Source organism: Barbus barbus (assembly GCF_936440315.1).
Source record: "Barbus barbus genome assembly, chromosome: 2".
NCBI lineage: Eukaryota > Metazoa > Chordata > Actinopteri > Cypriniformes > Cyprinidae > Barbus > Barbus barbus.
The window spans coordinates 11,406,190-11,427,028 of record NC_136730.1 but is presented as its reverse complement, the minus strand read 5'-3'; the positions used below and the strand labels follow the sequence as shown (position 1 = coordinate 11,427,028).

At 34.8% G+C, this 20,839-nt stretch overlaps 1 protein-coding gene across 1 annotated transcript in view; it reads left to right on the top strand.

Moving 5' to 3' along the window:
- Positions 1 to 20,839, top strand: part of LOC306881755 (synaptotagmin-7-like) — a 155,940-nt gene that overhangs the window by 63,808 nt on the left and 71,293 nt on the right. The window contains exons 2-4 of the mRNA XM_079436012.1: positions 2,474 to 2,577; positions 14,264 to 14,355; positions 18,018 to 18,152. Coding sequence (XP_079292138.1) covers positions 2,474 to 2,577; positions 14,264 to 14,355; positions 18,018 to 18,152 — 331 coding nt within the window. The remainder of the gene's footprint in view (positions 1 to 2,473; positions 2,578 to 14,263; positions 14,356 to 18,017; positions 18,153 to 20,839) is intronic.

Here is a 20,839-nt window from a genome sequence, read left to right as displayed (position 1 = left end):
TCTTTCACGGTACAGTGAGTGTTGCCAACAGACCAGCAGAAGTGAAGACATCCACAGGTGAATGCAAATGTCTACAGGAGGAAAGATGAAATTCTGATCACTACGATCTCTAGTACATATCTGCTCTTTTTCCAACACCGCCTTTCAATGTCACAGTATTATTTCAAAATGATTAGTAATCTTTTCCCCACAGGTTTTTCCATTTGTGGTGTGATTTTACAAATTTAAAAAAAAAAAAAATGTCCTCATTGGACTGTAAATCATATGAGTTTTTTCTTATTTTATTATAAAGCATGTTTACTTGAGACCTTTATTACTCATACTCTTTAATAATTATTATTTTTTTAAATATTGTATTTTTTAACCATCTTTCTTCATGTACTTCATCACTCATACTCATACACATTTTTTTATATATACTTTTATAAAAGAATATAAAGAATTAAAGAATATAAAATATGTTTCTTCCAGATTTTGTACTTGAGACCTTCATCACCCATACAATATTTTATTTTATCTTTTATATTATTATTTTAATAGTTTTTTTTTTTTAGGTTTATAGTTTAGGATTTTTACCATTCATACTATTTTATATAACTATTTTAATATATTTAATTTTTATTTTATTGTTTAAAGCATGTTTCTTTATTATGTACTTTATCACTCATACTATTAAAAAACATTATGAAATAGGTAGTTTTCTAATAAAAATACCTGAAAATGATACATAATAGCTTAGAAGTTTTAATAGAAAAATCTTAAAATAACTCAATTTTCTTTCTTACCTCATTGGAAAATTGTTTTCTTGTTAGATTTATGCTTAAAAACAAGAAAACATATTTGCAATTGGTTCAAAATGAATAATTACTTTACTTCTCCAGTAAATGTATCTTGTTTATGAATGTTTAGATGTTTTAACTGTAAAATCAAGAAATAAACACTAATTAAAAAAGTGATTTTTTTGCAGTGCAGTCCCGTTGAAGTGGGCGGTTCTTAGCTGGGATATGAATCAGCCTTTATGACGTTAGTCAGACGTCTGGCTTCACAAGACTAATAAGCTGATAACATTAAATAAAAGGATAGAAAAATTCCCATAACCTCAGCACACACACTCTCTCTCGCACACATTTATCTCCTCTTCCTCCTCTCACTGTAATTTTCCTCATTTTTATATTTCTTAGAGGCATTATAAAATCATTTATTCCCTCTTTTCTTCGCCTTCTCAGTACTGGATTATTGTCAAATTTTCGCTCCCTTTTTTGGATCTAAAGTATTATCCTTTTCAACTGTGCTTCTAAACAGCAGTTTCAAAAGGAAAAAAGAAAGCGGTGATCACTTGATTTCAGAGCTTTTTTTATTTTCCTGGTCTTCTCCTCACCTCCCACCTAAATCTCCTCGGCTCTGAAAGTCTCACAGACAGACCTCGCCCGAACTCTTATGGACTAAAATCACGACAGGGTCAGCTGGCTTATATTGGACCAGACTGTTCTATATTTCACTTGTGTTTTAGTCAGTTTAACGGGATTACACGGCTGCTCTCCGTTCTGCCCCTCTCAGTGAAAATGAATCACTTTTCTAAGCAGCTGCCTGCGTTTTATTTCATCGCCCCCTCTCACTTCACTGCTGCACCAGAGAAATTAAATCAATTTCTGTCCTTCAAAAAAGTTTCTTTACCTAATTAAAAAAAGCCAATTGGGCAGTATAGTACAGGTCAGCTTAATCAAACAATGAATTAGATGTGCCCCCATGCCTAATAAACATTTATTAGCATAGTTTAGTTTTATTTTATCATAAAGCATGTTTCTTTAGGGTTTTTATTTGAGATGTTTATCACTCACATGCATTTTTTTTTACTCTTGTAGTTTTTATATTTTATAGTCTTTTATTATTAATAATGTGTTTTAAGAATGAGACCTTTTTATTTTATTTTATTTTACTCATATGCTTTTTTAATTTTTAAACCATGTTTCTTCATTATGTACTTCATCACTCATACACTGTTTTTTTCCATCTTTTATACTTTATATTCTTTTATTATAGGCTAAAGCATGTTTCTTCAGCATTTTTTTTTTTAATTTAGTTTAATTTAAGCAGCATTTCATTTAGTTACAAATTTGTGCATGAACCGTTAAATATGTGCCCCCTTTGAAATGCTAAATGATCCCTTAAGTGTCGAAACAGCCTTGTGACATTTCTTTCAAAAATTGAAAGAACATTTTCCTTGAAATATAAGCTTGGTCCTAGTGAGCTGCCTTGCTGTCTAAAGCAGCATCCTAACCAAGATGGATCCTCTCCATTGACTGATTTGGAACGCTCTATAGACAGCAGCACAAATAGCGCCCTGCTCTCTCAGTTGATTCCAATACAGTTTGACATTAGCATGTTGGTAAGCTATTTACAGGACTCAAATGGAATAAACGTGTTAAGGAAACGTTATCAGCAGCTCTAATGTTAAGCACTTGTCTCTCCGCAGGTTCTTTGTCTCTGAGTGTGTTCCTGGTATCGGTGGGTTTAACAGTGTGTGTCGTGTGGCTGGTGGCGCTATGCGGGGTCTGTGGATGGTGCCAACGCAAATTGGTGAGTGATGTCACTTCCTGCACTACAGGAGGTTTAATAGACATTGACATCTGTTGGTGATTGCATATTCCATCAGCTATAAGAGTTGATATGCTTTTACAGTGTGTTTTTTATAGTGTCTTCGGTTTCACGGCTGTTTGCCTGTTTGCCGACAGCAGTCTACCAACATCTGAAAGACAGATGCATGTGCTCTGTTCCAAAACCTAGTAGTCGGACCATATAGGCGACATTTTAAGGCATTGCAAGCATGATCCTAGCATTTAGCACAGAAAGACAGTATAATTGTATCTAAGATTCTAGAGAGTTTTTTCAAGTATATCTTGTGGAGAATGCAATCTCAAGAATGCACTGCAACAAGCTCAATTAAAAATATATATATATTTAATTAATAAAGCAATTTAATTTAACCTCAGTTGTGTTAAAAACAGTTCTAATTAAATAATATAATTAAAATAAAATAAAAAAATATTTGTATGTGCATGTACTACACTACTCTTCAAAAGTTTGGGATCAGTATGGTTTTTAATATTTTTTTAAAGAAGTCTCTTAAGCTCATCAATGCTGCATTTTTGTGATCAAAAATATCAATTATGATCAAAAAAACGTAATTGTCAGACTTACTCCCTTATGTTTCCTCATGCCCTTATTTGGTCTTCCTGTTCCTGTCTTCGTTTAGTGTTCTTATTAGTTTATTGATTTCCAGGTGTGTCTCATCTTCCGTTCGTCTTGTATTGTGTATTTAAAGAGTGTTCTGTTCTGTAGTCCCTCGTCCGCTGTTAAATGTCATGTTTTATGTCTTCCTCTGTTGGATTCCCTGGTGATTGTGAAATTAAAGAGATTATAGTTGAAGAATCTCCATGCTTCCTCGTTCCTTGCTCCAAGCGATACGTGACAGAACAGCGGACCAAACAAGATGACTTCAGCTGAGGACACGCTGTGGGGTTTGCGGCAGGGTGGTCGGAGCGATATGTGGAGGAGTTTCTCGAGCTCTCCAACCAGATGAACTGGCACAACACAGCTGTAGGTGCGTGCTTCCTGCTGGGGTTGGATGACGAGATGATCCGCTGCAATCTCCCTGTCTGTTTTTTTTTTTTTTTTTTTTTTTTTTTTTTTTTCTTGATCGAGCTAATTAATCTCGTCCTTTTCCTCAATTTTTCAGAGTTTGAAGTAGAAGAAATAAAAGGAAACTTTTAAATCTCATCGTCCAGACCCCGTTGGAACGGGCCGCATTTCCCCAGCTCACCCCACGCCGAGAACCTCCCCATACCCCACCAATGGCTCCTTCCGCCCCATGGACGGCGGGCTTGAGAGAGCGACGGACGGCGGCGAGCTTGAGGGAGCCGCGGACAGCGGCATTGATTTCCCTTCACTCCAGCCCAGCGCACGCTCCAGTGCCAGCCCCTCGAAAGCGCTTTGTTGTGCCTGCGCCTCCAGAGCGCCCCCCCAGTGCCAGCTCCTCGAAAGCGCCTTGCTGGGCCTGCTCCTCGACAGCGCCCTCCAGAGCCCGCTCCACGATAGCGCCCACCACTTCCCACTCCTTGACAGCACCCTCCAGACTCCGCTCCAGAATGCTCTCCAGAGCTCAGCAGGGTGCCCACTCAAGTCACAGAGCTCAACAAGGAGCCCACCCATGTCACAGAGCTTAACGCGGAGCCCAGCCCTCCTTCGTCTCCAGATTCTCCCTCGTCTCCGCTGGTCCCATCCAGCCTTGCTCCTTCTCCAGAGTCTCCCTCATCTCCGCTGGTCCCGTCCAGCCGTCCATTCGCTCCATCGTCTCCTGAGTCTCCTTTATCTCTGCTGGTCCCAGCCAACTTCGCTCCTCCAGAGAGCCCTCAAGTGCCCGCTCCTACAGAGTACCAGCCAGAACCAGCCTCTACTTCCCCCAAGGATTTTCATTGGGGGGGTAGTATGGCTCCAGCCGTAGAGGCGGGGGCTGGGACGTGGGCCTCGGAGGCGGTCCCACCATGGCTGCCTGAGCTCCCTGCTCTGTCATGGCCTCCCGAGTTCCCTGACCCGCCATGGCCTCCCGAGCTCCCTGCTCCACCCTGGGTCCTGGAACGGGCACCGCCCTGGAGGCCTTCCGTCTGGTCACCCTGTCCCTGGAGGCCTCCAAGGCGCTCACCCCCCCTCCCCATTGGATGTTATATGGCGTGAGGACGTGCCTTCCGGAGGGGGGCGTGATGTCAGACTTGTGTTTTTCCTCCCTCATGTTTCCTCATGCCCTTATTTGGTCTTCCTGTTCCTGTCCTCATTTAGTGTCATTATTAGTTTATTGATTTCCAGGTGTGTCTCTTCTTCCCCTTGTATTTAAAGAGTGTTCTGTTCTGTAGTCCCTCGTCCGCTGTTAAACGTCATGTTTTATGTGTTCCTGTGTTCCTCTGTTGGATTCCCTGGTGATTGTGAAATTAAAAGATTATATTTGAAGAATCTCCGTGCTTCCTCGTTCTTTGCTCCAAGCGATATGTGACAGTAATATTGTGAAATATTATTACAATAAAATTATAAAATATAGTTATAATTAAAATAACAGTTTTCTATTTTAATATACTTTAAAATATAATTTATTCTTGTGATGCATAGCTGAAATTTCATCAGCCATTGCTCCAGTCTTCAGTGTCACATGATCTTTCAGAAATCATTTTAATATTTTGATTCATTGTTAATGTTGGAAACAGTTGTGCTGCTTACTATTTTTTTGGAAACTTTGATACTTTTTTTCAGGATTTTTTAAAGAAAAATGAGTTAAATAAATAAAACTGCATTTATTCAAGATAGAAATCTTTTGTAACAATATACAATACTGTTAAAGATTGGGGTTGGTATTTTTCTTGTTTGTTTTTTGTTTTGTTTTTTTGTTTGTTTTTTGATGGTCACTTCTATAAGTAATGTGTCACCTATATGTCTAATTTATTCATTTTTTTTAAATTCTCACCAGGACTGACTGGTGTAATGGCTGCTGAAAATTCACAGAAACAAATTACATTGTGAAATATATTTAAATAGAAAAGTTATTTTAGATTCTAATAATTTTTCACAATATTTTACTGTATTTTTTATCAAATAAATGCAGCCTTGGTGAGCATGAGAGACTAAAAGTAAAAAAAAAAAAAAAAAAATGACAGAGCCCAAAGTTTTACACAGTAATGTATGCATTTACGTTAACTCCCAACTCTATTGGAATTCTGTTTCAGTTAGGATGCTGCCTTAGAAGACAGCTACATATTTAGGCAGGTCACAAGGTTCAGGAACAGAGCCATAATGTTATTAAGTTTGAAATGTAAACCTACTTCAGCGGTGTTGGGGGGCTCAGTTATAAAACAGAAGAAAATAGGGAGTTGCCTTGGGGTCATCTAATTATTTTTGTTTGCCATTTCCACAAATTGGTGCTCTGCACACAAATAAATTGTCGAAAAACTAAAAACGTAATGGAAGGATTTAAACGGCGTATTGTTAGTATTGCAGGAGGAGGGGGGAAGGGGGCATGATGTGCCCTCGTTTGTGTTTACATTAGACCTCCATCCAGATTGCCTTTTGCAAATCTTATTTTCTGGATAATTAGCAGTTGATCCTGTAGTTTTCTGTTCAGCCTCAGCATCTGCAAAACAAGATTTGCCATTCAAATCATGTAAAGCAATTCAGCGCAAGGCAGCCAAATGAGACGAATCGTGAGGGAGGAAGAACGTGTATCAAGGAAAAAGAATAATTAGACTAAATTATTTATATATAAACATGAAAATGTGATTACACCCACTTTTTGATTAATAGCAAGTTGATAAATAGAATCCACAAACAAAATTAATCACCTGTGCTCAGTTTAATTGAATTACCCTCTTCCGAAATAAACAGATCACCTATTATTCAGAACTAATTACCTTTAACACATTTAATGTGTCACTTGCTTTTTGCCTAGAAGAGTAGCCGAATGTGGAGGCATGGTTTGTCAAGCGTGCAGGTTTTCCACTCGTCAGCTGAGAGGAGCGGTGGGTTTCGAAATGGTCAGCGTAGGCCAGACGGAGCAAGTGCAAGAGAGGAGATGAGAGGAGGAGTGAGAAGCAGACGGGAAGACTGCAGGGTGGCTAAAAAGAGATTTCAAGCTTTAATTACACTCAGTAATGGCTTCCCCAACACGTGCCCGGCCTGCAGGCATCTAACGTCTTTATGTTATTACAATGAGGGATTACAAACTCGCTTCTCATTTTATTCGCTCATGCTTTTCATCACATTTTCATACTTGGTATTTTTTCCTGTTTTGTCTAAATCGAATTTTATTGTTACCCCTCCTCTATTTTCATACTGTACTGTTTGGTGACCATAAAATGATTAGCAAAATACATAGTTTTGTCATCAAAATATTAGTGTTTTCAAAATTGAGCTTCTGGTGTGGACCAGGCCTGTCATCAGGGGTTAGTAGCCTATGTGTCAATGATTCTGCAAAATTTAGAGCTGTTATTAATGCAATTAGAGCTGTATATTAATGCAATATTACATACATGACTGATTTCTAGTAGTGTAAATCTAATGAAAAAACTGGGGGTCTCTTTAACTTAGGTGTGTTTCTTTGCACACAATGGTCGACAGTGGAAATGAATGTCTGTCATTTTCTTTGCTGGAAATGACTTTATTTGACATATTTGGAATATTGTGTGACTCATTTTTCTTGCTAAGGTTAATTTCTATGCTAGAAATATATATTCTAATAACACACTTTTTGCATAATTTGACTTTTACAGCTTTCATATTTCATCTCGTCTCTTTGGTAAACAAGTTAAAGGTCATATTGTTTGTTATTATTTTTATATTTTAAGATTGAAAGTCTGAGAAAAACAATATGATCCGTAAATAACATTTGAAAAGTAGGAAAAACATGTTATGTTTCTGTTTTGAATATGATTGTTTGTTTTAGTATGGTTTATATATTGTTATAAAATGTAATTTTTGAATTAGGTTTTATTTTTGTATTTTGTTTTTATTTTAATTTTTGTGCCATTTTTATTAGTTTTTGTCTTGTTATAGTTCTATTTATTTTTTTATAGTTCTATTTTATATTTTATATTTACTCTATTTTTATTTCAATTTCAATTTTGGTCATTTTAGTTCTTGAAAAATTTAATGTTTTCATAAAATATATTGACAACATTTCTATTTTTGTAAATTGTAAAAAAAAAATTATAATAATAATAATAATAATCTGTTAGTTTTAATAAAAATAAAAGTCCTGTTGAAGAAACACCCTATTATACTTTGGTTAAAGAAAATTAAGTTTGTTTTAGGGCCATTAACCATTTTTGTTTTTTTGCATGGAGACATTATTTTCATGATAATTAAGCACATGTTCACAGCAAACTCTCATTATCCAGATGTTTTGCTTTTGAGTTTTTATAATTACCATTATTAATGGAAAAAGGGTTTTTTATTCAAATCAGCAAAATTAAAAGCCTTAAAGGTATTAAATAAATTCTACGTCTTATTTATTTATTTACATTGACACATTACATTGATTTATTTATTACAATAATAAATAATTGACACATTTTTTTTTCATGACAATAATGAGAATTTGAGGGTAACATGTATGAGTCAACATCAGCCGTGAGTCGTCCTGATCCAAACCCCTTTACAAACGGACTTTGATTGTTGCAGAAAATAAGGATTAGTGTTGTTGTTTTAATTAAAGCGTCTGTGGTCAGTCTTTTGATCAGCAGCAGCAGAACAACAGATTCTTAATGAGTGAATGAGCCGGGATGTGTTATGTAAGGCTGCACAGCGAGAGTCTCCCTGGCCTTTATGTTTCTCATACCTCATACTGCCACACCGCAGGGCTCACTAATGATTCATATGTTTTTTTACCCACAACACCCCACGCTCTGCTCCGCTCCGCGCCGACAGACTGCCTGCTTTCTCCTTCTCCTCCCAAATAGATTTGACAGAACTGGGCGGTTTCAGGTCAAGACTAGAGTGATTCTGTCTGTCTGATCCGGTCCTGACTCTGAACAGAGGGGATCTGGAGAATGTTGAGAGATGAGAGAGCAGCATGTTGAAGAGTAGGGAAGGTTCGCTGAAGTTGATGTCTTGTATCTGCTGGAATGATTTTATTTCATATCAAATGCTGTACATTCATACTGTAAAAGATCTGTTTAGATCTATCTGTCTGTCTGTTTTTCTGTCTGTCCGTCCGTCTATCTATGTCTAGCTGTCTATCTATCTACCTATCCGTCTATCTATCCGTCTGTCTGTCTATCTATCTATCTATCTATCTATCTATCTATCTATCTATCTATCTATCTATCTATCTATCTATCTATCTATCTATCTATCTATCTGTCTGTCTGTCTGTCTGTCTGTCTGTCTGTCTGTCTGTCTGTCTGTCTGTCTGTCTGTCTGTCTGTCTGTCTGTCTGTCTGTCTGTTTTTCTGTCTGTCTGTCTGTTTTTCTGTCTGTCTGTCTGTCTGTCTATCTATCTATCTATCTATCTATCTATCTATCTATCTATCTATCTATCTATCTATCTATCTATCTATCTATCTATCTATCTGTCTGTCTGTCTGTCTGTCTGTCTGTCTGTCTGTCTGTCTGTTTTTCTGTCTGTCCGTCCGTCTATCTATGTCTAGCTGTCTGTCTATCTACCTATCCGTCTATCTATCTATCTATCTATCTATCTATCTATCTATCTATCTATCTATCTATCTATCTATCTATCTATCTATCTATCTATCTATCTATCTATCTATCTATCTATCTATCTATCTATCTATCTATCTATCTATCTGTCTGTCTGTCTGTCTGTCTGTCTGTCTGTCTATCTGTCTGTCTGTTTTTCTGTCTGTCCGTCCGTCTATCTATGTCTAGCTGTCTGTCTATCTATCTATCTATCTATCTATCTATCTATCTATCTATCTATCTATCTATCTATCTATCTATCTATCTATCTATCTATCTATCTATCTGTCTGTCTGTCTGTCTGTCTGTCTGTCTGTCTGTCTGTCTGTCTGTTTTTCTGTCTGTCCGTCCGTCTATCTATGTCTAGCTGTCTGTCTATCTACCTATCCGTCTATCTATCTATCTATCTATCTATCTATCTATCTATCTATCTATCTATCTATCTATCTATCTATCTATCTATCTATCTATCTATCTATCTATCTATCTATCTATCTATCTATCTATCTATCTATCTATCTATCTATCTGTCCGTCCGTCCGTCCATCTATCTATCTATTATTGTGTGTATCATTTCATCCATTGTTCTGTTTACCATCCATCAATCTCTGTCTATCCATCAATCTGTCTACCATTAAATCTACCTATCTGTCTGTTCATCTATCCATCTATCGTTCTGTCTATCCATCCATCTATTGGTGTCTAGCCATCTATTTATTCATCCGTCTCTCTCCACCCATCTATCATCCATCCATCTATCATTCTGCTTTATTTGTCTGTCTATCCATCATCTATCTGTAGTTCTGTCTGTCCATTTATGTTTCCATCCATCATCCGTTGTTGTTTTTTGTCTATATATCATCCATCCATCATTCATGCATTTGTCTATCCATCTGTATTTTTACCATTCTGTCCACCCATCCATCCATCTGTCTGTCTATCCATCCATGTATCATTCTATCCATCCCTCTGTTTAATCCATCCATCTATCTGTCCATCCGTATTCTATCATTATGTCTATCCACCTATCTATTCATCTATTCTTCTATATATCTGTGCATCGCTCTTTTCATGTATCATATTTATGTTAATAGTTTCCTGTCCATCTTTCTTTGTCTAGCTCTTTTTTTTCTGGTGTGACTGTTGGGATCATTTCTCGCTAGTAAATCATGTAAATAAGATGAAGCAGAGGAATGCAGATGAGGTGAGGAGATCTGAGGATGCAGCTCTCTCTTGCTCTTAACACACGAGGAAGAGCTGGATATGCTGTGAGACCACCTGTGAAAGATCTCTCTTTCTCTCACAGACTGTCTCTGTATCACCCGATGATGTCATATTTCCCCATGCTCATTCTCTTTTCTTTTGTGATTGTGAATTCTGTTTGAAAACCCACTCCTAGTCTGCCTTTGCTGTTTTTCTTATTTTTTTCTTTCCCTTTGCTCCCCCCTTCCCCCCAACTCTTGATAGCGTACTGCATGCCTGTCAGACATCTACACTAGCATTTCTTATCTTAAACAACTGTGTCTGTGTGAGACGAGGTGCGAATAGTATGATTTATTCATACTTTATTCATATAATTATACGTTTTTCATTTATGGGACCAAAACAGAAACTGAAAATCAATTGTCTGATATTTTAGTTTTTGCATATAGTATTAATCTTAAATTCAACATGAAATAATAGTTACCTTTATTTACTTTAATACACACATTCTTGTACATAAAGCAAATGCAAGTTGTTTAAAAAAAAAAAAAAATGATATATTAAAATGTAATATATTAAATGCGTAATAATCTCTACAATTATAAAATACCCTAATTTATGAAACTAAGATATCATGGATTTTAATTGTGGTTATACTTGTTTCAGTTCAATAAGCAATAGTCAGCTGTACAGCAAGCTTTGAATTATTTTACAGTCTCTCTCAGCATGGTCTTTGTTTTAACTTTGTATTAAAATAGTATCGCCGGATGTGAAGTTGACCTTGTGTTAATGAGCAGGGTAATATGCATGAGACCAGCTATTCTTCATTAATTTTAATTGTATGTTCTTCATGTAAATTGACCTTACACTGGCAGAACTACACACCAAGCAATATCCAGTACTGCTTGAACTTTTGTTATTTCAAAAGCCAAAGGTCTTTCAAATGCAAAAGTGGTGAGTTACAGTGCATCTCTCATGGATGTATAACCATAGTTTTGCATAATTGTAATTTAAGGACTTGTAGGGGGGGGAATAATAAGGTCAAAAAGGTCAGAAGGTTTCTGTACATGTATTTTTTAGTAACGTTTCATTTTTCGGTGTGAATTAACCATAAACATGCTATCATACATGACAAATGGGGTATTTCCAGAGACATTTAATTTTTAAATTGGCAAATATTTGTATTTAATTTATATACTGTATATTTTATTTTTGATGTATTTTATGGCATCTTCAAATTTTATTTTATGAGTCATGGTGGAAGAGGACTTTAAATTATATTCAAATTTGATTTATATTTATTTTTGTTTGTTTTTCTCTATTTTAATGTTAATAATTTATCATTTTAAATTTCATTTCAAATTGTTTTTTATTTAATATATTAAATAATTGTAAATATTTAACAATAATTTTAAACATTTAGCAATTATAAATATTTAATACTAATTTTATATTTAAATTAAATCTTATAAAATTTATTAAAATTTAAATTAAATTAAAAACTAAATAAATAAAATAAATTGTACTATTAATATTTATCTGTAAACCAGGGTTGTTATAGTAAAAACCATTCAAAACATTTTCATTACTTAAAATAAACATTAAATAAAACTAAAAATAAATAAATAAACGTATTTCGCCTTGTTGCAAAGCAACATTATCTAATTTTCATTTAGTTTAATTTGCACTGAAAATAATTTTTTAAATTAAAATTAAAAACAATATAAACCTTTTTTTTTAAATGAAAAAAAAACATGCCACAAAATGTGTACAATTTTAACTTAAATTAGAATTAACAGAGAATATAAAAATAAAATCGAATTAAGAAATAATATAGATAAATAATAGTATGTCAAAGATGCTGACAGTTGACTGTGTTTTGAAAAAAAATTATTCATAATTGGTCAAAATGAATGTTGTGTTTTGTTGTTGCAAAATCTCGCTTCTGGGGTCTCTTCTGTGAACTGTTGAATTTTTTTTACTAAATTCCTCTTCCTGTCATTCCAATTCATATTCTATTTCCACTTCCTGTGGGGCGTGGCACGATTTCCAGTTCCAGCTCATGTCTCCTATGCAAATGAGCGCGCTCGTGTCGCAAATCTCATGATGTTTGTACCTGTGTATGAACACGCTTGTCTTACTTCCTCTTTTGTTACCATTCATTATATGGGTAGACAGATCATGGCATGTTGGCAAGCGGCATAATTTAAATGCTGGAAACTGGCAGGCTTTTGCTGCGCCCGGGCCAAGATGCTGCTCTTTCTTCCTCCCGTTCGGATCATTTATCATCTCTTACACAACCACTGGCGGCTGATGGCTTTCAGAGGACTTTGTAATGAATACTCCACCTGCAGAATCACTTTGAGATGGATTGGCCAATCAAGAGATGGTGGGGAGGAGTGCATCTTTGACAGGCAGGAAATGATGTAATTAGCCTTTATGTAATTGGTTGCATCGATCAGTAGAGTTGTCTCAGTTGTCTGCCAATCGCACGACTGTTTGCATATGGTGCATTATGGAAGTGTATGAGTGTTTTCTCAAGCTGAACTGTAGTCGTTTGGCTCGAATGTCTATTGAAATGAAGCTTTTCAGGTTTAGGGCTAATTATACATTGAATGAGTGTTTACACAGTATTTGGCCACATTTGCCTTAGTCTTTAATGTTTTTCAGACATGTTCCTTTACCAAGACACTGTTCCTTACAGGCACATTCAAGAGTTCATAATTACTAAAAAATAAATTTTGACAATAATAAATCATAAAACTTTATTGCTCTAATTTAATTAATAAATGATATATATGATAAATGATATATATATATATATATATGGTTGACATGATCTTTGTTTTTACATATGTTTAGATTATTATTTTTTTTTTCATCAGTTATTTTCCAATCAATATAATTTCATAACATTAATCTGTAAACCAGGGTTATTATAGTTAACTAAAACTATTAAAAAAGATTTTCATTACTTGGAATAAATAAACATTAACCATGTTTGACCATATTAGCATGGCTCTACTTTTATCTGTTTTTTTTTTTCAATAAATATTCATTTAAATATTCATATTTTTTGTAAACCAGAATTATTGTAGTTAAACATCTTCATTACTTGAAATAAACATTTACATTATTTGACCACTTTAGCTTAGACTTTCCTATCTATATATTGTCCCAGACATCAGTTTTATTTTATTTAGATTTTTATATTATTGGTCATGGTGGATGAGCTCTTCATTGCTCTAATTTGCAGTATTAATATTAATATTTATCTGTAAACCAGAGTATTATAGTTAGTCGTTATAAATATATCATAAAAACAATTCCCTTAGTTGAAATAAGTGTTAACTGAAATAAAATATAATATGTTTTATTTTATAGATCATCTACTAGAGTTTCTCAAGACTGAAGAAAATGTAAAATTTGCAACATTTTGATATAGGCATCTGCTTATGCTTTTGCAGATCCAATTCACTGTAGTCCCGCTTGATTGCAGATTGACCTGCTCTCTTGAATTCTTCAAAGCACATCTTATGCTTTCCAATCCATCAAACACTCTATCAGAGTTTCTCTAGTGTGTAAACACCCCGAGGGTCTCAGACTTGTCATTAATATTAGCATAAAACCCCTCTTTGGCTCTTGATGGTGTGTATTAGTTCTATCACTGCATCTGTCTAGCTTTACTGATTAATTAAAGCGTGTGACTTGCAGCAGTTGCACAGAATTTGCTGATAAATGGCACCTGATGAAATTATATCAGGCACTCTTCAGTTTCTCATCCACTTTGTGTTGTTCTCTGACTTTTCTCTCTTTCTCTCTGAAGAGGATGAGGAATAAGCCGGGGATGGAGACAGCGGGGACCCCAGACTCGGTGTCTGTGTCTGGGAGAGGACGAGGAGAAAATAAAGCCATCAAGTAGGTGCCTCCTGCAGGGCTTAACTACTGCAGTTAATGTCTTGGTAATGAGAGGAAATATTGATTCTTGTGCTACTCAAAGTTGAACTGAAAATCCCAAAAGTCTGTGTTTAGAATTTAATATTGCATACAGCACAGTATATACTGGATACTAGGTTTATAATGCTATATGTATTCATACTGTAAATTGTCATTAGGGGTCCATTTCGCTATGCATGCACCGGAAAAATACAGTTTTACATTTTTCATCGTTATGTTACATATTAACACACATTCACATACTGTGCACAGAAATATCTGGAGTAGCACGCGCTTCCAAGCATTGCCTATGTAGGAAAATAACAAACAACAAATGTGTCATTACTAACTGTGTTATCGATACACATATGTTTTTAAACATGTTTCATAATTCCCTTCCTATCTGTAAATTATTCAGCAGTGTTCATTTGTATTTATAGTTTCAGAAGTGTTATATTTGATTCTCACACCAGCTGTGGCATTTGTCGTGGTCAGTACTTTATGAACAACACTTGCTGCTTGTTTGCAAATACCAGAAACGGGCTATATTCTCATGTTCTGGCTAATACCGTACTGCCATAATTTCATATTTTCAGTGTGCCCTTTCTATGGTGTGCACAGTATGCAAATTTTGATTATGCGCAGACTCATGATACGGCATCTGACATCTGACTTGACCTTGAATTTTCCAATTTAAATTTAAAATTAAGCCATTTTTAGTTAGTTTTTTCTTTCTCGTCTCATGTTTTTTAGACAAAAAAAATTGATTTAAATGAGCAAAATAGTTGTTTTATTTCTGAAATATTTGAAAAGTCTGAGTCAATCATGCAATGTAGTAAGCAATAAAGTAAGATTATTAACAACAATGTAGCATACTACCATTTGAAACGTTTATTTTTGCACTTTTTGAAATTCTTAATCTGTAATTACATATGGTTGTGCAATAAATTGCTACAAAACAAGTAGAGTGGATTTAAGGTGGTTTATACCAGGATTATTGTTGTTAAAATTAAAACATTAAAATAAATAAATAAAGATAGATTATTTTATTTCTATTAGCTTTAATTTTATTTCAACCAAGGCATCTTTTCTTGTACTTAAAGTACGAAAATAACTAAACATAAAACTCAAATAAAATAAGAACAATATAGACATATTTTAGAAAGCAAAAACTAATACAAATGACAAAAACATGCAACCAAATTACTATAACTAAAATTAAAATGAATTTAGAAAATAAAAAAAAATAAAATAAAATAAAACTACACCAGTGATACTAAAATATCACTGGTATTATAATGCCATTTATTAGTTTAGTCAATGGTTTTGTATCTTTCCATTACATAATATGCAAATCTATCATGCATATTCCGTGGTCTAACTACAGTACCGTCTGTTCATACTGAGGTATCAATTTGCTATCAATGCTAAGGAACCAGAACTGCTACCACAGGCAAAATATTGGTATCAGGCCAACCCTAAAGCTTTTTTCATTCTGAACACAGCCAGTGTTTCTGAGCAAACCACAGGAATAACCTCGAGGCACTTTAAAAATAGTAAGTGTGTGTGAAATGATGGCTTTCACACACTTGATGATGTTTATCAGGTCAGCAGTGTGAAGCAGCACACTTCCAGCACTGGTCCACTCGGAGCACTTGCTCTGGTAACTACTGCAGCCTGAATATTAATCAGGCAATGCTCTAATTAGACACCAATGCAGCCCGCAGCAGATGGATACTGTTTTTATATCAGCACAAGAGGCCAGACAGCTAATCACCTGTGACCGCACAAGGGCAGGGAGAGTCGTTCATTGTGTTCCTCATCCTGCAAATGAGACATTTCGATTTCTTTTACTAAAGGATGAGCCCACAGCACCAGTGTGGAACGTTTACATGCATTATGTTACTTAACTGTATTACAGAGTTTTAATACCATGTTAAAATAAAACAAAAATCTATTATTTCGAGAATGAAGTCATACCAGTACTAAAAAGGTTCAATTCTGAGAATTTTTAATATTTAAAATGTTAAAATTATTTAAAAAATAAGTGTACTTTTATTTTTTCTGTATTGATATGCTTATACATCCATGTGCATACATAATACATAAACATATAACCAGCTAGTAAATGGTTTGTAATATTTGGTTTTATTTTTTCAAGCCATAAAATGTGCTGGATTTTTGTATTTTGTCTTTATAATAAGTTATAATAATTTTATTTATTTATTTTTTTAATTGAGCGCATTTAAATTCCCAATTTCTCAGTACTTGCAACACAAGAAATGAGCCAGTCAGTGAAAAAGAATAGGTTGCCAGAAAAAAGTACACCATATAGATTTGCTACTTTGCAGCATCAAATCATTTGAAAAATAAGATTTAAATCATGTTTTATGTGCCAGTTACAAAAAGTATTACCATCCAGATGGTGAGTAAATAAGTAAACAAGTTACTAGCCAGTTGGTGTGAAAAAAATTCAAGAATTGCCTAGTTTAACTTCTTTTTAGAGCATGATGAGTGATTATTGTTAACCTTCTGTGCAGATAGAAATTATTTTATGTGTCTCTTGTATGATTGCATGTGTCCCTATACCCCTGTAATATAGTGTGTATGTGTCTGTTGTAAATGAATTAGTACCTGGACCAACTCCAATACGTTCAGAGTTTTATTATCATATTAAGTGCCTGCATCGACCCAAATTAAATATTAAATGGGAGATTCATTTATATAGCTTGAAGTTTTAATAGAGACCAATCAGACATTGTCAGAACAGATGAAAGCACTAAACATCACGGCTCCCAGACGGGCAGCGTTTGAGTCACAGGCCGGTCCGTTTGAAAATATACTTCATTTCTAACTTAATTTCCTTCTAATGTGGATAATATGCTAGAGTTTGGAAAAATATTTTATGTATGTTACATAATGTGAGATGTTACATAATAACTTAATTCAGTTGTTTATTTGTTATTAATATATTGTGCTTTGTAGCCATCCATTATGTTTCAGATAAAATTATAAAACGATGAAATAAGATGAAGCATCTAAAGTATTAACTGGATTAATTTTTGCTTAATGTACATAAAAACCACTATATAGTTTGATACAACTATATTGTTAGTCATGAAGCTCAGCACTAATTGGGTTTCTTACCTCTTATGGATATGTTTTCTCTTTTTCAGGTTTCGTTGCTTCTGTTGTTTTTATAGAGATTAGAAGTTTGAAACTACAGTAGGTTATGAAAGACTCTATCCTCTGTGAGTCAGATCCAGAGTACTGACAGCACAGAATAAATATGACTTTAAGTTGTTTGTGCAAGATATCCATCTCAAAACCCCTTTAATCTCACCCGTGGTGATATTTTTACATCAGCTCTTGTGTTCAGAAATCTTTTACTTTTTCAAAACTTGGTGCCACTTAAAAACACAGCAGCTCTGGAACGCTGTTAGACAAGAGAAAGCTTCTCTTAAAAAGTCTCTCTGTGGCTGGATCGTTCCACTCAGCCAGTTACTGTAGTATTACACCGGTGTTTTCTCTCTCTCTCTGGACTGTCTGTCTATCTGAACTCTCTTTCTGCAGTTTTTTTCTCAGTTTGACTCTCCCTGAAGATGCATTGTGGCTCTTTCAGCTGTCTTTCTGTCTGTCTGCAGTGATCTTGACAGGGACTTTTGGAATAACAACGACAGCAGCACTGTGCAGCAGCGCTGGAGCTCCTATCCGCCCAAGGAGTTCCTCCTCAACATGTCCCCCTACGCCCCCTATGGAGACCCTCGCCTCACGCCCAAGTGAGTCTTGGTTTGGGCTGGTAAGGGACCCTTTCAATCTGCGCAGGGCTGTACTGAAAGGGGAAGTCCGTTCAGTCCTTTCTGTTCTGGCCTTCAGTTTCAGCGATCCACTTTAGCTCACAGGGACTTACTGGACCTGTGTCATGAAACTTAAAAGGTGATTGTCACAAAGCAATGTCTGGATCATGTTTCACCCAAAAAATCAAAAGAAAAAAATGGGGGAAAAAATAAATATATATAATGAAATAAGACAAAATAAAATAACACTATATAGAGATATATACTTTGTGCAACAATATTTTTGGCATTATTTTCTTGACAATTAAGCAAGTTTTAACCCCCTCATTTGACTGTAATGCATAAATACTAATATCATGTAACATTATTATTATTAGTAGTTTTAATTTGTAGTATTAAATTTTAGTATGCATGTGCATATACTCTATATATAGATCTAGCATCTATAAAAACAGCTATTAAAGCCATAGTAATAGGCTGGAACTTTTTTTTTTTTTTGTCATAAATATTTTTATAATAAATAATTTTAAATTTTAGGATTTTTTCCCTTAGTTTTTTGATAAATGAGAACATTTAAAACCCCAAATTCTTATAACATAACATTAATGACAATTGGTGTGAAAAATGTCATTAAGTGTAATTTAAGTTAATTTAAGTTAGGCTGTAAAAGTTCAAATGTTTAATGTTTAAAATCTTACTACTTCAAGGTCAATTTGCATGACCCACAATACACGCCCAAAGCCTGGGAGTCACATCACTCGTATTTCCCATTGACCCCATCTGTGAGAGCTATATCTAGGGCAGTCCATGTCATTTTCTAGCATTCTAGTTGGCTTTTTATCATTCAGTGTACACCACAATCCAGCCTGAAATGATATGAAATGTCCAATCTTTAGGTCAGCCCATCATTCTCAGCGAGACATGGCTTGAGTTCCACAGAGGGTTGTGAGGTTCACGTTTCCTAGAGTTTTAATTGCTTAATTGAAGTCATTATCTTCGAGGGGAAGTAGTCTTTCTGGATTAATTCCCGGGATAAATCAGAATCTAATTGATAGGAGACGGACACAGACTGCAGATCCCTGCCCACTTCTCATACACATGCCCATAATTACATTCCCTACTTTCCACAAATTATGCGCTAGGTATAAGTCATCCACTGTAGAATAGTATGTTCAATATTTTTATTTTATTTTACTTTATTTTATTTATTTATTTAGTGTCCTTTTTCATATAAGGAAAGTGCTTAATTCACTTTTTAATTTGCTAAAATCATACATTTTCATACAAATCAAATTGAATAAATTCATACAAAATTGCCAACTCTCCTCCTCATGTCATCCTCATGCTAGTCGTGAACTGTAGAATTTTTAATTTGACTTTTTGTTTTGTTTTGTCCACTCTTTTCCATTTAATAAACTGCTTTTTTTCTATAATCATGCATACAAATTAAATTGGACAAATTTGTATGAAATTACCAACACTCATCCACATATCAATAATTATAGTCATTCCCTTCCACAAACACAATATGTTAATATATGATCAGTCAGATTTCTGTTCAGTCATCTACTGTGTATTTATTTTATTTTATTTTATTTTATTTTTATTTATTTTATATTATATTTTATATTTTATTTTATCCACTTTTCCCCACTTAATGAAATTGTTTTTTTGTTTTTTTTTTAAATTGTACATTTTCATATAAATCAATTTGTCCAAATTTGTCCAAAATTGCCAACTCATAAAATATCATGAGACAACTCAAGTTGTCTCATGAGATCGGAATAGTAAAAAGCGGTCTATATGACTAATATATGTACTGTATATGACTTGTGTCCTGTATTGTAAGATTTCAAAAAGAATGCGTATGGACAGAATCTGCAGCCATTTTTTAGCATTTTCTGCCCTGATTTTGGCAAACTCTGATAGATATGCATTCCAATTCTGTGGATGTTTCTACAGGCACAGATTGCATTTGGGATTTCCACCGGAGCTCTCAAATTTCATTCGGAAATTTCATTTCGGTTCTATATTTAGAAAAACCACAACTGCAAATGAAGATTGAAAGAAGATTAACGACTTACATTTTGCCCGTTCATCACACAATGCTGACATGTGACCTCGGAAGACTTATAGCACATGAATCATATGCATTACTTTTACCTTGTTTCACAAAAGAAAGACAATAAATACAGAATATCTTTATTTATTATTATTTATTGTTCCATTAAGTAATGACTGATGGATCGCTAAAACATTTATAGATTTACGGATCCCAATTGATATCTCAAGGCCCCTGTTCCCTACAGCCCTGCCAGCAGCACTAATGTCTCTTAACTGCTAACATTTCACTCCCAGCCCATGGACGGTTTCCATGGAGATGGACAACCCTCGAAATCTTTGACCTCTGACCTTAAAGGTTTAGATGCATTTAGAGCATCTTGATTGGAGGTGCACTGGTGTCTTGCCATCTTATCTGGTCCTGATTGAATGTCGAGGGTTGACCGTCAACAACACTGCTGTGTTTTTGTGTCTTTATGGTAGATGTTGTATTTGGTCTCTCCAGTCACCTGTCACTTCCCCTATGTAGTTTGACTCTCAGTATGTAGCGCACTGTTATATCTGTGTGACACAGTTTCAGGAGTTTTCTAAACATCCTCACATTTGAG